Below are 16,222 nucleotides of genomic sequence, written 5' to 3'. Positions count from 1 at the left end.
GTCATGTTGGATGGCTGCTCATTTTCCACCGCTGCTCTCTCTCCTTCCAGATCCAGTAAATGACACGCCTAACACATAACACATAGTGATGTTTTTAACACCTTTGTCTACGTTGTTCCTCTATGTTCATCATCTATCATTTCTTTTTAAAAGTTTTTTTTTTTTAGAAACAACACAATTTTATTGTTAAAGTCAGGTCAATAATGTGTTTGTGCGTGTGTGTGTGTGTGTGTGTGTGTGTGTGTGTGTGTGTGTGTGTGTGTGTGTGTGTGTGTGTGTGTGTGTGTGTGTGTGTGTGTGTGTGTGTGTGTGTGTGTGTGTGTGCGTGCGTGTGTGCTTGTATGTTAATATCTGTGAATGTGTATGTGCATGTATGTGTGTGTTTCTATGCGTATGTATGTGTGTGTGTTTGTGTGTGCGTATGTATATATGTGTGTTTGTTTGCGTATGGGTGTGTGTTTGCGTGCGTATGTATGTATGTGTGTGCGTACACGTATGTGTGTGTATGTACGTGCATGTATATGTATATGTATATGTGTGTGTGTGTGTGTGTGTGTGTGTGTGTCCAGGAGGCGGAGGCCCTGGACGCCGGCAGCAGGAGGTTTGAGGAGCTGGAGTTCTGCCAGCTGGAGCAGGAGAGCAGCCTGGAGGAGAGGAAGGAGGCGCACTGCAGCCAGCTCCTCCAGGAGAAGGCCGAGCGCCACCGCAGCCTGTCCCGCAGGAAGGTAACCAGGCCAGGCCCCCTGGCCCTCTAGCCCTCTGCTAGGGCCTCCTCCACAGCTCCCACATTGGTCATGTCGCCGCAGGAACTTTCTGAATGTTCCTCACACTTTTGATTGCAAAAGTACTCAGTTGTGTAGCATCTTATCCTAGCTATCTCAACCGATGACTTATTTCATGCAATTGGCATAGATCAAACCACTTTTGAACATGCCTATAACAGAATAGCCAATAGAACCAGTGTTGTTTTGAAACGATCACCAAATAGTATCTGGGTGAACCAATGCAACAGATATTTGTTGCAACGCTGAAATGCCAATATGGACATTCAATTTGTGGTAGATGCCTATTCATGTGTTATGTACATTGTCTCATACATATCAAAAGCTGAACGCCAAATGGGATTGTTGCTTGATCGCACGTAGAAGGAAGGTCTGTCTGGAAACCTTGATGCTAAACAAGCATTCAAGAAACTTGGCAGTGCTTATCTTCACAACAGAGAAGTCAGTGCTCAAGAGGCTGTGTATAGAGTGACAAACATGCACTTGAAAGAATGTTCTCGCAAAGTTCAATTCATTCCATTTGGAGATACCATCATAATGTCAAAACCTTTGAATGTGCTCCAGAACACAGATCTGCAAGACGGATAATGACTCAAGTTTATTGATGATCAGTCTGGTAGACAGATACAAAACAGACCACACATAAACACGTTTGAACATCTATGCCTTGCATCATTTGCTTCAGAATATAGAGTGCTTTCAAAATCTGAGCTGTCTCACTCTCCATCCGAAACACGAACGCGAACAGAACCTGCAGTTGTGAAATATCCAGGATTTACACCCACAAAAGATTCTGAAAAATACCACCATTCCATTCTGCAGCTTTTCTTGCCGTACTATCAAGATTCTCAGTTAAAGCCTCCCCCTTTTGAGTCATATGAAAACTTTTAACAAGTTGGCGCAGTGACAAATGCTGACAACGTTTTACAAACAGTGAAATCCATTGTTGACACAAACAGGTGTCTTTTTGAAAAATAAAGTGCTAAACTCGATGAAGCTCAAGAGATCTTGGAGCAAAATGACAATCTGGAAGATGCTTGGGCCAAACTCTGTCCTGAAACTGAGGGAGAACGGGTAGAACAAATCCACCAAGAATGCACTATTGAAGCTCAAAATGACAAAATGTGTCGAGAAGATGCGTTACATCTAATGAGAACCTTGAATGAGGAGTGCAAAGTTTGGTAATCTGAAGATACTAATCATTGATGAAATAACCAATGGTTGACCATCAGCTTATGGCATACATTCATGGGAGATTAAGACAAATCAAACAGACTATTCACTGTTTGGAAAAGTGAGCATACTTTTTAGGTGATTTTTATCAGTTACCACCCGTGAAAGGCACAGCTTTATATGCAGATGGAACAGTAGTCAATTTGTGGGACAATAACTTTTTGGTTGCACAACTGACACAGGTGGTCAGGCAAAAAAATGCTACGTTTGCTGAAATGTTAAATTGTTTCAGAATCTGCGAAAAGGCTGAACCATTATATGACAAAAAAAGTACTGAGATATAGATTTGTTGTATAATGGAAAATGGGTTAACCTAGCGATTGTTAGGGCTTGGCACTTGGTTCTATGAACATCCTTACTGTACCGACAGTGACAGCGTTTGTCTTTCTTCTGACAAGTGTACTTTGTAAATTGCTTTGGATAAAAGCATCTGCTAAATGCCCTAAATGTAAGCTTTGATGGTTGCATGGTATGGGATGAGCGTGTCTGCTAAATGACTCAATGCCAGTGTAAACGCAAACCACAAGAACCGCTAAAAGCCTATTAGATGAAAATACTGAAAGTGGTGTTGTTATTATTGGAGTACTTTATTCGTATGTTAGAGAGAATAGTACAGAGATATGGAAAACTTAAGAAATGTATACATTTTAATATGGACACTTAATAGGTTTCCCACAGAAAACAACCTGTAGCCTCAATGTTTTGCTTTGTAATCATAAAAAACCCAAGTTGTTTCTTAAAAAGTTGTCTAGTTTAAAAAGCAACTCCAGTCATGTGACAGCATGCTGAGCTGTGATTGGTGTTCCACAGGAGAAGATGGCCGCCCTGGAGGCTCAGGCCAATCAGCTGGGAGTACAAGCAACTCTGGAGTGTGAGAAGCTGGCCAAGGACCGGACCCTGATCCTGCAGATGCTACACAAGGTTGGTTTATGGGCCTTATTCACCAGTGCTGTGCTGATACACAGCACTTGTAGCACCATTAGCTATGTGCTGGTAGCCATGGAGAGCTAAAGGCCGGGTGTCTCTGCTGCTTACTACAGGAGAAGGACCGGCTGTGTGTCCTGGAGCAGAGAGGCTACGGCCTGGCCGAGGGCAGAGGCCCCCCACAGATCACCTATAACGCATCAGAGGTAAGCCAGGAAGATCAACACCATCTTCTGCCTCTTCTCAGTCACCCAGAGGTCCCGACGACGATTTTCTTTTCTTTTTTTTTATTTGTTTAATTTGTAAAATGTCCGTGTGCCGTTGTGCTCCATGGAAGGCGTTCAGAACAACGTTCAGTCGGACTAGAATCACTGAGGAGATGCATCAGTAAACACCCTGACCATTTTGGCTTAGACTAAAGGGGACACTTTTTACAAACGCACAGGAGTCTTCGCTTCACATCAGCGAACCGGACTTTGTCCGTGAGGACGGGGGTGTTGATGGTCCCCTTCCCTCCTCTTCTTCACTCTCTCCTCAACCCTACCCCCCCAGGCCCCAGGAGGTAAAGGTCCACCCACAGCGAGTCCCGGTTGCTTTTTGACAGAGTGCTAACAAAGCCTGAGTGTATAACGGAGTGGCCTAGGAGTTACTGGTTCTGGTGATCCAGAAGATAACCGGGATGAGCGCACGATTGGATTTGAATCTCTGAGGGAACTGACGTGGTCTGAGGGTGGATTCAAGCTCAGTGTGTGTGTGTGTGTGTGTGTGTGTGTTTTGGTTTGTGCTTAAGTGTGTATGTGAGTGCTTGCGTGTGTGTGTGTGTGTGTGTGTGCGCGTGCGTGTTGAAATATTAAGATGATACGCAGTTGCAATTAACAAGTGAAGTAATTGTCATTGATTGTAGTGTTTGGAGTGGTTCTGAGGAGCATGCTGTTTCTGTCTCTGTCTGTCTGGTTTATGGCTGAAACCTGCTGAGCCTGAGAGCCTGAGGGATGGGAGGGGCTTGCATGGCGAGATGTGTCCCCAATGCTGGAGACACAGCGATTCAGGGCTGAGAGCGTCGTGTTTTCGGTGGATCCCTTTGCTGTGCTTGCCGTGTTGTTGGTACCCAACACAACCTTTACTTTTGCTTTCCCTTCCCTCCACTTCCTCTTCTTCCACGGCTCCTCCCTCTCTGTGCTCTGTGCGTGTTGGCCGTGGGTGCAGGAGTACCTCAAGCTGTCTGACGTCTATAAGATGTACGGGAGCGCTCTGACCGCCCACTCCTCCTCCTCCACCGCTACACTCCACTGTCTCTCCCTGGCCGGCTCCCCCGCCCTGTCCAGCGAGGTAGAATTCCCAAATGTCACCCTCTCTCCTTCCTCTCTTGTTCTCTCTCTCTTCTCCTCCTTCCCTCACCCCCCCCCCGCCCCCCCTCTACGCTCTCTCTCCTTCCCCAGTCTTTCTTTATTTCACTCGTTCACTCTCCTCTCACGCTCTCTCTCTATCTCTCTTTGTCTTATCCCTCTCTCTCCTATTCTCCTCCCCCTCTCTCTCTCCGTCCCAGTACACTTAACACTAAAAATCAAACCTCAGGGAATGCACAATCTCTGCTTAAACACACATGATTGGCTGAAATGATGTCACCAATAAAGCACACATTTTCAGCCAATCAGAGATGATGTTTGATGCCGCCCCCGAGGTTTGGTTTGAAAGGTTTGGTTACTCTCCTACAGACTTATTATTTTTTTATATTTCTCCTCCTTTTCTGCTATGTGCTTGTATAATAAATGAGTTTGTGTGTGTGTGTGTGTGTGTGTGTGTGTGTGTGTGTGTGTGTGTGTGTGTCTGTATACGCACACGTGCATTTATGTGGATGTGTGTGCGAACATATGCATGTGTGTGTGTGTGTGTGTGTGCATACTTGTGTGTTTGTGTGTGTGTGTGTGTTTGTCTGTGTGTGTTTGTGTGTGTGTGTGTGTGTGTGTGTGTGTGTGTGTGTGTGTGTGTGTGTGTGTGTGTGTGTGTGTGTGTGTGTGTGTGTGTGTGTGTGTGTGTGTGTGTGTGTGTGTGTGTGTGTGAAGGAGTACATCACGGTCAACCAGCTGAGCCAGATCTTCGGGATGCAGAGGGTGGACCGCTGTCCCTCCTCCTCCTCCTCCTCCTCTTTCCAGTCATTCCAGCTAGCCCCCGCTGCGCCTCACTTCTCCTGCAGATCATCTGCATGTCCTCCTCCTCCTCCTCCTCCTCCTCCTCCCCCCGTCTTCTCTATCCAGGTCTGAGCCTCTCCCTTTATCCCAAGTAGTTTTTCCAAAAAAATCAGTGGGTTAAATTCAAAAGGTATTGATTCCCTGTAATGCCGTTGATACCCGTTCTCCATCTATGCTGCAATCTGAGCTTCGGAGGCTGCAACCACACGATCCACACAGAGACACCACAGTGCAGCCATGTGGCGTAACAAGGAACTGCACACATAACACACATAGCATACTACATATACAGAGCCCTGCCTGTTCTTTATTGACATGTATCAACACATTCACTGTAAGTCACTATGTATGAAAGAGACAAGCATAAGCCAAATAACCAAACAGTTCATATTAACTAGTCTCAGAGTCGCTGGATGAGCTGGGCACGGGCATAAAGTAAAAGTGGTTATTATCTTGTCCAATGCAAATCTCATCCCATGGTGGCACTAAACACTAGACACTAATCGTTTACCACGCAGACTCTATAGATATCAGTAATTATCCCGTGATCGCAGCCTCCCACATTTTCCTTTCCATGTCTATCACATTATCAGAAGGTGATACATGATGCTGCTCTGGTCTCTTTATGACTCTGGCACCTTCTCTTCACCTCCACCACCTTTCCCCATGCTGCTCCCTCCGCGCTCCTATCCTCTCCTCCTCGGGGGTTCTTCTGGGGGCTGCAGAGCCACCAGCTCCACCGGGGGGCGCTGCCTGCTATGAACCTGGAGCGCTGGTACCAGGACATCATGGCCGCTGGGGAGCACCAGCAAGCCTGTCCTCCCCCACTGCCTGCCAAGTCCTTTTCCTCCCGCAGGCAGGGGCAGGTAACGCCCCTATCTCTCTCTCTCATTCTCTCTCTCTTTCTCTCGCTCTCTCTCTTCTCACCTCAGACCACCTCATGTTTTGTCACAGTGCAGTGGAATGGTTGAAGTTGAGTGTTTTTCTTCAGTGAGTCATTGTTGCCGACTTTGTGTTAACGGGACTTTGAGTTCACACTGTGAAATATGCCGAAATCTGGAAATGACTGTGGTTATGCTTATAATCAATATTGAATATTTGTTTTATACTTTTTCTCTCAACACTTCTCATTGACATCCCCAAATACTGGTATAGTATTAGTATTACTATTATAAGTATTTATTTGGTATTAGTATCGGTATTAGTTCAAGTATTAGCAATAGTTTTATTCAGACAGGCATCCTGGACCGATGGACTGGTCAGGAGCAGTTTCACCTGCAAAGCCTGAATATTAAACTCATCCCTTCGAGGCAGCCGACTGTGATGAATATTTTAAGAGTACATCGCCCTCTAGAGGACAACGAAGATGTAACAACAACAACTCTCCCTAGTAACACGCCATATGCTTGCACTATAAAGCACATTGTAAAAACATGCTGTACTCAACACTTGGTTAAAACTGGGAGCTGTATTCTGCTCACACTCAGACTTGTGTATTGATTTACCAATCAATACATGTTGCAGAAGCAAACATGTGTTCATTCATGAAGAAGACGCATCATCAATGGTGTTGAGAAAACAGATTGATTGACAGACAGATAGGCAGTCTGACTTGGAGACTGACTTACAGACACATACTGAAGGAGTGCCGAAAAGACACAGAGACTGACTAATGGACAGACAGGAGGCTGGGATGGACAGACAGGCAGGCAGGCAGGCAGACAGACTGACAAAAATACAGACAGACACTGACATATTTGAAGACTGAAAGACAGACGCATAGAGACTCACTGGTGGACAGACAGAAGACTAGACAGATAGACAGACTGACAGACACACAGAAGGCTAGGATGCACGGAGACAAACTGACAGGCAAACAGACACATACCCTGACAGACCGTGAGACGGAATGGTCGACGGGGCAGAGGAACTGACAGACAGACAGACTGTAACCGTGAGCTCCTCCTGTCTGGTTCTCCAGCCCAGACCAGACGGAGACGGCGGTGGACAGAGACAGTCGTGCTCCCAGCTCAGCACTGCCACGCCCCTTCCACAAGCCAATGGGTTCTCCCAGGAGAAGAACGCGTCCACCAGGGTGAGGGTGTGACGGGGAGGAAACATCACGTGTATAGAGGGCGTCCCGACCACCGTGGTCAGCAGATCGTTGGCTTATGGTCGTGTTTTGCTGTGCTCTTTACTATCAGGATCTACAGCTGCTGCTCAAAGAGCTGTCAAATTCGTCTGACACAGAGTCCAGGAAACAGTATTCTCTGCAGTGTAAAGGTAATGCCCCACACACACACTTCTCCTGTTCTGTTCACTTACCTAGAGTGCAACCCCTTTCGACATTGTATTCCTGAAACCTAAATATCCCAGCTGGGATATTAATAAAGAACATCTTCTGTACCGTATCTTTACCTTATAAAACCACTAGTGGAAAAAAGTTTAGCGAGGGGGAAATTGTATGAAAATGTTATGCATTTTATAACAGTTGCTCTGTTATAAAATGATAAAACGTATTTTGATCAAAAATCACCCAAGTGTGTATAGTAGGCCTACTTCATGCGTTGCCACGCTGCTGCAGGTGTAAACAAGTGTCTCACATTGTTGTCATGACCACCTGTCACCAGTAGGAAGTGCTATAACGTCGGTCTAAATGAAGTACGCGGCTGTCTGTCTACCACCTCAGGGCCGTCTCCCACCGTGCACCACTCCTTCCTGCACCACCATGCGCCACCTAGTGGCAACCAGGCGTACGACACGCTGAGCCTGGAGAGCTCCGACAGCACGGAGACCAGCGTCTCCGCCGGCAACTGCGCCTGTTCGCCAGAAAGGTGAGAGAGACTGCCGCTGTTTCCATGGCAACACTCAAGTCTGCCCCCTTGCCTCGTCGAGACGGGTCACACACCGTGTCTTTTACTCCTCCTTGACAACATGTTTTGTTATATGTGTCTGTTCCCTTGACTACTGCCGCTCACTGCCTGTTGCCATGCCAACCTCCTCTAAGTTTTCCCGGGTTTCCTGAAGCAGAGTTGATCTCGAGGTTGTGCACCAGTGAGACGTGTGGCTCCGCCCACTTCAGACAGCCAGTATAATTGAATCTCCTTCTTTTTAAAATACGGTGCTTTAAATAGGCTTAGTACATATTACCACCACTACAGCTGTTACTGCTTAAAAGGAGTGTGTGGTCGTCTGCTCTCCGGGCCTGGCTGTGTGTGTGTGTGTGTGTGTGTGTGTGTGTCTGTGTGTGTTGTCCTCCACATGTGACAACGCTCTTGTGTCCTCTGTGGTGCAGTGCCAGCGGGCAGGAGGCCCAGCGCATCGAGGAGATGGAGAAGATGCTGAAGGAGGCACAGCAGGAGAAAGCCCGCCTGGTGGAGAACCGCGTGAGTCTCCTAGCAACCTGCCCCACCTGGCCTAGTTTCACAAATCAGACTTTAGATACATCTGAGGTGTGTTTTTAGATTCATCTTCAAGTCAGGTTGCAGACTCAAGCTCAAATCCGGGAGGAAGGGGTGTTTCACTTTCTTTGGCTTCATATTTACTTACTGTTTGTTTGCTGGAAGCCGAGACCTGTGAAACGTGTCATTGGCTATTAACAGCCAACACAAACTCGGCCAGCAGTAGTAAAACTGTTAGAAAGTGCCTGTAAAGGTTTAAATCAACACCGTGCAGCACTGTAGAAGTCCTCTACAATGCTTATAAAGCTCATCCACAAATGAGTTATTCGACAAAACTGTAAACAAGGCATAACTCCGCCCCTTTCAGTCCTGGTTTCCGGCCCAGGCTCCTACCCAGATCACACATGGCCCAGTACAGACAGTAGATAGCTGATGGATGGATTGGATGCTCCTTTCCAGCATAACCCCTACACCACCTGGTGTGTTGGGGGTTTACATGAGACCCCTCTCTCTCTCCAGGTTAAACACATCCTCCGCTTACGGAAGCTAAATGGAAATGCTGTTCAAAGGGGAGCCGTCAGCCCTGCTTTCCAAAATGAAACCAAAAACAGAAAGCAGTTTTCAAAGGCGAGGTCAGGGTGTTTGGATGTCCTCTAAAGACCTCTAACGGCTCCCTGTCCTCGCTACCCCGTCTCAAACAAAAAACGACTGCATTTCAAGGTTTAAACTGATTCTCCCATAACTCACGCTCTAAAAAAAAGAGCACACCGGCATAAAATGGCAACTTAATATTTCAATATTGCATCACTTCAAATCAATGTTTATTGAATAATCTGCCAGGCAGTAGGCAATGGTTTGACTGGTGATACCTCATGGCAGAAGCATAGATATATAGACACTTAGTGTGATCCCCTAAGACGCTCATATGTATATAGACATTCACCATGGCTAAGATGTGTGTATATAGACAGTAGACTTACACTCGCTACACCACTAAACCCCCGGTGTCTCTCCTGACGGGAGGAATTAAAATATTTGACTATCATTACCATCCATCCATCCCCCACCATCTCCCTTATAATTACTATGTTACTTATCTTTCATTCTCTCCATCTGTCTCTCCCACCTCTCCTCCTCTCCTCACCCCGCTATCTTCCACCTCCCCCCTACTCCAACTCCCCCTCCTATCTTCCACCTCCCCCCTCTTCCTCCACCTCCTCCCCCTCTGCTCCTCCCCCACCTCTCCTCTCCCTCTTATCCTCCACCTCCCCACCTACTCCACCTCCCCCCTCTTCCTCCACCTCCTCCCCCTCTGCTCCTCCCCTCCCCCACCTCCTCCTTCCTCTCTACTCCTCCCCCTCCCCTCTCCTCCTCCTCCTCCTCCCCCTTCCTATCCTCCACCTCCCCCATCCTCTTCCTCCTCCCCCTCTACTCCTCCTCCTCTCTTCACCTTCTCCCCTCTACTCCTCCCTTCTTCTCCTCCTCCTCCCCCTTCCCGTCCTACACCTCCCCCCTCCTCCCCCCTCTTCCTCCTCCCCCCTCCTCCCAACCTCCACCTCCTTCCTTCCTCCTCCAGGAGCGGGAGGTGCAGGCCCGGCTGCAGATGCTGGAGGAGGAGCGCCGGCGCCGGGAGGAGGCGGAGCGGAGGCTCCTGGACGAGGCCTCCCACCGGAGGAGGCTGGTGGATGAGGAGGTGAAGCTGAGAGAGAAGCACTTCTCCCAGGTCAGTGGAGGAAGAGGAGGAGGAGGAGGAGGAGGAGGAGGAGGAAGGTTGGGGGATGGGGAGAGGGAAACAGAGAGAGGGGGATGGGGAGAGAGAGAGGGGGGGAGGGTGGAAGAGAGAGAGAGAGAGAGGGGGGGGGAGAGAGACAATGGGATGGGGGGAGAGAGTGAGAGAGGGAGAGAGGAAACAGGGTGGGGGGAAAGCGAGGGAAAGAGACAACGGGATGGGAAGAGAGAGATAGAGAGCGAAAGAGAGTGAGAAATGTAAAAAAAAGAATACTATTCATTCTAAAAGTCTATAAAACAAGGAAATAAAGGAAACATTAACAGAGAAAGTACATTCAACATGTAAAAATATGATAAAAAGAGACTGAAAGACTCACAACAAAGATAGAAAGAAACAGAGAAAAAGACAAAGAAAACCACAAAGACAAAGAAGAAGAAATAGAGGAAGAAAGATTGAAACAGAAAGAAGTATTTTCAGAGAAGGTACATTCAACATTAACACAGGTGAAGGATGAAAGAGAGTGAAATGACTGAATGACTGCAAAACAAGAAAGAAACAGAGAAAAACATAAAGAAAACGAGAAAGAAAGGCAGAAAGAAGGAGAGGAATAGAGGTATAAGAGTGTAAAGTAGCTGCTACTAGGAGACTAGAGGCAACAAGGAGACTAAAAGTTAGGAGACTAGGAGAGATACGAGCTGGGTGGACAAACAGAAAAACAGGAGAGGGATTCAAAGGAATGGACAGAGACATCAAATGAATAAATAATTATATTATTTATTATTATTATTATTATTATATATTATTATATTATGTGACATGTAACCATGTAACCAGATTTATTCCCCTCATTATTCACCTCATTTATTTGATTTATCGTGCGCATTAATTGTAATTCCTGTTGTACGAATACTCTCGACAAACAAATACCGTCCTCCTTAAACCAATAACGATGGTTACACACCCGGTCTGTCTAATTAATTCATATCTGCTTCTTTTATCGTACACACACCTGTAAGGTGGTCGTAAATGAACCATTAATCTGCCGCAGCTGTGAACGGTGATGTCGTTTCCATTCCTCCTTCCCCCAAAGGCACGGCCAATGACGCGCTACCTGCCCAACCGGAAGGAGGAGTTTGACCTGCGGACCCACGTGGAGTCGTCGGGCCACAGCGTGGACACCTGCCCCTTCGTCATCCTCACGGAGAAGATGTGCAAGGGCCACCTGGTGAAGATGGGCGGCAAGATCAAGTCGTGGAAGAAGCGCTGGTTCGTCTTCGACCGCCTCAAGAGGAACTTCTCCTACTATGTTGGTGAGGATGCTCATCTTGTCCACACGTATATTTCATTGTTTTAGTGTATATACTACACGTGAACACGCCGAAAATAAACAAGATAACACTTTTTGCCGGGATTTATTTGTTTTTATTAGCGTGACGAGACGACCGTCACAATATCCAGAGTTTGAGATCTCAATCAAATCAAATTGCGCCATCTGAGGAGGTTCACGTGCAGCATAGACTAAAGATAAATATATCTATTTATATATAGAGATATATTTATATACATACATTTTGGCAAGTTTTTAATTATTGATATCTTTTACTTTTACTGCCCTGTAAATCTACTGCTGTGAAATCCAATTTTCCGTCTGGGATAAATACAATTATATCATCTTAATCCAGGGTCCAATTAGGTTGGGTTTTACGTTCGGTTTATAGAGTGTAACAGTAATGATATACTCCTTTTGGGTTAACCACATTGATATTGCGCTGCTTTGATTTGTCTGTTTTGGACGTAACAACCCGCAATATGAGTCGATCCAGTCTTTCAGTTTGATGTTGTCGGTAGCGGGTCTGCTTCATAACAGAACACATCCGCACACTCCCCAGTTTTGATCAGCATGACCCCCGGGCCCCCCTATAGGCCCGCACGCAGCCTGTTATATCATTATCATTTATTTTCCTTTATATCAAAGGAGATATGTTGAAGCACAAACTGTAACGTCTCCAATTGTACTCCGTGGTTCCTTTGTAATGCAAAAGCACCAGTCATTAGAGCGAGCTCATTACCGCACGGCGTCCGCCAAACCCTCAAGACTAAACAACGCACACCACCACGTAATTTCACTCATTACCGGGGCGGTGGAGAGAACGCAAAGTTTGGACCCCACCGGAGATATCGACTCGGATTCAGATCTCTCTCCCCGACGCACCCACCCCCCCACCCCACCCCTCCTAGGGCTTTATTTTTAATAAACCCCCCCCTCCCCCGCCCCCATATCTACACCCTGACAGCTGAAGGACGGCCAGACGCTTGTTATCTACCTAAGAAACACAAGAGAAACATTTCCCAGAATCCAATTTGTTTGAGTGTCTTCCACGTGCGTCCGTTGTGACTTATCGGCTGTTTGATAGAGATGCTTGTTTATGGATATTCCCTGCGCACGCCATTCACCGCTGACACCCCTCAACAGGAAGTGGGAACATCTCAGCCGTTAATCATATGAAGTGGGAGAAGGGCGATCCGGGGGTAATTTGTACCACCGTGATCCGGTGCTGTCGTTAAGCCTCCGCTTTCCCTTCACACTTGCTTAGCCTTTTCACCCTCTCACTCCTGACGAAGATGATGGTGATGATGGTGATGAAATAGGATGCAATGCTTTCTCCACGCGTGTTTTTTTTTTTTTTTTTTTCCCTTCTCCACGGGAGGAGGAGGCTGGCTCCTGGCGTGTTTGTGACTAACAGAACAAAACTCAACATTTCAAAAGCATTTATCTCATTACTAAGCAAATCTGGCCTTATGGAGGGGGGGGGGGGACAAAAGTGTCAGAAGTATCTGGTAGTTTCCGCTGGATGTTGGGGGGGGGGGGGGAGTTATTTTATTTTATTTTTTTCCCAGCGCGCCACTTCAAATGCGCTCGGACGGAGAAGATGAAAACAATGGCATGCTGTTTGTTTGAACGACATTAGGATTCAAAAAGATTTTTTTCCGAATATGGGCCATTGTTTTCGTGTTTTTAAACACCTCTGGCTAAATGCAGATCACACAATAACATAAGAGGTCAGTCATAATCAGGCGTTGGGGTGAAATGTAATGTAAGTCGTAGACATGATAATAATTAGGTCTTGGATTTTGACGTTCAACTTCAAAGCTGTTTTCCCATGTAGTTCAATTCAGTAGTGGTTCCATAGATAAAATAGTGGAAATAAAATGAAAAATATAATTATATCTTGTAAATGCCGATACACTATACACCTTGGGTTTATATTTATAGCGATATCTGTACCTTGTATTCACATTCAAAAAACAAAAGTCCCTTCCTTATGTCCTTTACACACAGACCTGAGTTAGGGTCGTCTCTAAACTGTTTTCCACATGGGAAAACATAACAGCCGTATGGTCTGCCTGACACCCATACCCACTAATTAACCTGGGCTCGCCCCGTGGGTGCAGGGAAAGTGTCTCCCAACAGATCTCCCAGCAGGGGGGTGAGACAGGACCTCCCTCACCCCGGCACTGTCTCCCTCTTCTCCTGCCTCACCATTATCACCCCCTTCCAAAAAAAAAAGATCCACACCAAATGATATTCAGTCCAAAACTCAATTCCGTTGTTGTTTAATAATTTCATAATCTTGCATCAATCCGTTAACTACATAAGCACAGATATTATTATTTTTTTATTGTTATTTCAAGTCGTTGTATTCGAGCCTGTTTCTGTTTTTATTATTTTGTGGTTCTTTTACCACAGCTTTATGTAAATGGCAGAATAATATATACTTGTCTCTACTAAATACAAATAATATAATTGATATTTCCACGGCATGAGAAAGACCTTTTCAAGGTTGGACCAAACTCTGTGATGTCTTCTATTCCTCCCTGTCCCAAACCAAGGGCCATCGGGACCCGCGGATCAGAAAACACTTTATTCTGTAATGATTTTTCTGTTTTTATTTAGCAACCCGTTGTTATTCGCTTCACACCGGGCGAGTTTAAGGTCAACTATCTCCTGAAAACATCGGTCTGATCCTGCTGTTAAATCCACACCTCCACACGAGGCTGGGAGCCGGGGTATGTGTGGCTGTTGCATCAGGACGTATAGGGTGATAAAAGCCTGTATCGTCTCTCTCTTCTCTCCCCTTGTCCCCCCAGACAAGCACGAGAGCAGGCTGAAAGGACTCATCTACTTCCAGGCCATCGAGGAGGTCTACTACGATCACCTCCGCAGCGCCACTAAGGTAACACCACACACCTTAACCCTGCCTCCTCTGCCACGCCAACGGAGGACACTTACTACTGAGCTCTGATCAATCTCACATTTTATGTCTTTATTTATAGCTGCAGTCAAATAGAAATAAATGTGTCTTTTTTATATTTCAAGAGATAGCGCATTTGAATATGGGAGAATATCTCAATGCAGCGTCAGACAATGTTTGATTATTGAGCCGTTGGCTTCAAGTATGAAAAAAAAAAAAAAGATGAATATTAATACATAATGTTCATCTACTATTTATAGGATATTATTATGGATAAAATGTTTTGGCACCTGTCCAGGGAGCCCGCTCTAATGTAGACAGTACAAACATCAGCCAGGCAGCCCCCTCGCCCCCCTCCCCCCACCTCCCCTGCTGCGCAACAGATGCTTGTTTCCCGACTTTGTCGCTTTTTTGCCTCTAATTTTCTCGGCTCTCACTCATCAGCGATCAAATACTGTATCCTCCATCCCCTCCACCCCCACTTCCCTAGAGCCCCAACCCGTCTCTGACCTTCTGCGTGAAGACCCACGACCGGCTCTACTTCATGGTGGCTCCCTCCCCGGAGGCCATGCGCATCTGGATGGACGTCATAGTAACGGGGGCCGAGGGATACACGCAGTTCATGAGCTGAGGGACCGCGCTGATTGACGGCCAGGGGATTATAAGAGAGAGCGGGAGAGGAAGGGGGCGGGCGAGCATATGCGTGAACTCGGCGAGAGAGAGAGATGCGGCCCCGTGGTTTCGGTGCATTGGGTGCCATCGGATTGGGGGGAATCGATGGCTTCCCAGCGACAGGATTGGTGGAAAGTCGGAAGAGGATGGATCGAGTGGGGCTTTGAACGTTAATGAAATGCCCCTTCAGTGTTTATTTCTACTTTCTTTCTTTCTTTCTTGATTGTCTCTGGTGAAAACAAGGCCTCTGTTCTGAAAGGACTTGGAGCTGTTCTGTCTTAGCGGGCCGTAAGAGCAGACTTATCCTGGTCCGAGCGGACCGGAGAGAGAGAGATGTGCGTCTGAAGAGAAAGAAACGTAACAACTGACATACTGCTTGTTATGCCAAAATATATCACGATCACTATTATTATTATATTATTGTTTTATTTTTATTATATACTTATTATTATTAGAATACTTAAAATGTCTCTTAGACATTATAATCGACTTAAAGTGTAACACTACTTAAAGTGAAACAAATTTGCATTAACAGCATTTTACAGTACAGTATTTATGGCTTATATTTCTTTTCAGAATTTTTATACAATATGTATTTTTTGTGTTTTCGTCAAAAGTAGTTATTGGAAAAAAACATACAGCCATATTGGTCATTATAAACAGCATTCTTTTTGATTATCCTATTTGTATTTGTAAAGTAGTATAATATAAACAGTTTTTATAATGCTTCCCTGAAACAAATAAACAACATGCATCTTAAATAGCACGCGTAAGAGAACATCCTGTTATAAATGTAATATATACAGTTTATATACACTTACAGTCATATTGTAACACTGCCATCACTCATCTCTGAAATAAATGTTTATTATTATGTATTCGTCTCTACCGGTTTATAAACACACACACAGCCACACACGTGTGCGTGAGCGTACGAAGAACGATCCCTATACCATATTTTCCTTGTGTGTGTGTGTGTGTGTGTGTGTGTGTGTGTGTGTGTGTGTGTGTGTGTGTGTGTGTGTGTGTGTGTGTGTGT

The 16,222-nt window shown here is 45.9% G+C and overlaps 1 protein-coding gene across 5 annotated transcripts in view; it reads left to right on the top strand.

Annotated features, from left to right (window-relative positions):
* Window positions 1-16,019, top strand: part of phldb1a (pleckstrin homology-like domain, family B, member 1a) — a 33,852-nt gene extending 17,833 nt beyond the window's left edge. For 4 of the 5 annotated variants that reach the window (XM_084474792.1, XM_084474793.1, XM_084474791.1 and 1 more), the window contains 15 exons: window positions 570-725; window positions 2,826-2,936; window positions 3,056-3,145; window positions 3,385-3,501; window positions 4,146-4,268; window positions 5,003-5,194; window positions 5,854-5,994; window positions 7,110-7,223; window positions 7,333-7,411; window positions 7,818-7,962; window positions 8,424-8,514; window positions 10,106-10,252; window positions 11,349-11,568; window positions 14,408-14,493; window positions 15,002-16,019. In XM_084474792.1, coding sequence (XP_084330918.1) covers window positions 570-725; window positions 2,826-2,936; window positions 3,056-3,145; window positions 3,385-3,501; window positions 4,146-4,268; window positions 5,003-5,194; window positions 5,854-5,994; window positions 7,110-7,223; window positions 7,333-7,411; window positions 7,818-7,962; window positions 8,424-8,514; window positions 10,106-10,252; window positions 11,349-11,568; window positions 14,408-14,493; window positions 15,002-15,142 — 1,953 coding nt within the window. In that variant the 3' untranslated portion in view covers window positions 15,143-16,019. The remainder of the gene's footprint in view (window positions 1-569; window positions 726-2,825; window positions 2,937-3,055; window positions 3,146-3,384; window positions 3,502-4,145; window positions 4,269-5,002; window positions 5,195-5,853; window positions 5,995-7,109; window positions 7,224-7,332; window positions 7,412-7,817; window positions 7,963-8,423; window positions 8,515-10,105; window positions 10,253-11,348; window positions 11,569-14,407; window positions 14,494-15,001) is intronic. The other variant, XM_084474795.1, reaches the window with a different exon arrangement.
* Window positions 16,020-16,222: the final 203 nt, after the last annotated feature.

Source organism: Micromesistius poutassou, assembly GCF_964030765.1.
Source record: "Micromesistius poutassou genome assembly, chromosome: 10".
Lineage (NCBI taxonomy): Eukaryota > Metazoa > Chordata > Actinopteri > Gadiformes > Gadidae > Micromesistius > Micromesistius poutassou.
The sequence above is the reverse complement of the archived record's forward strand: the minus strand, read 5'-3'. Positions and strand labels throughout refer to the sequence as shown.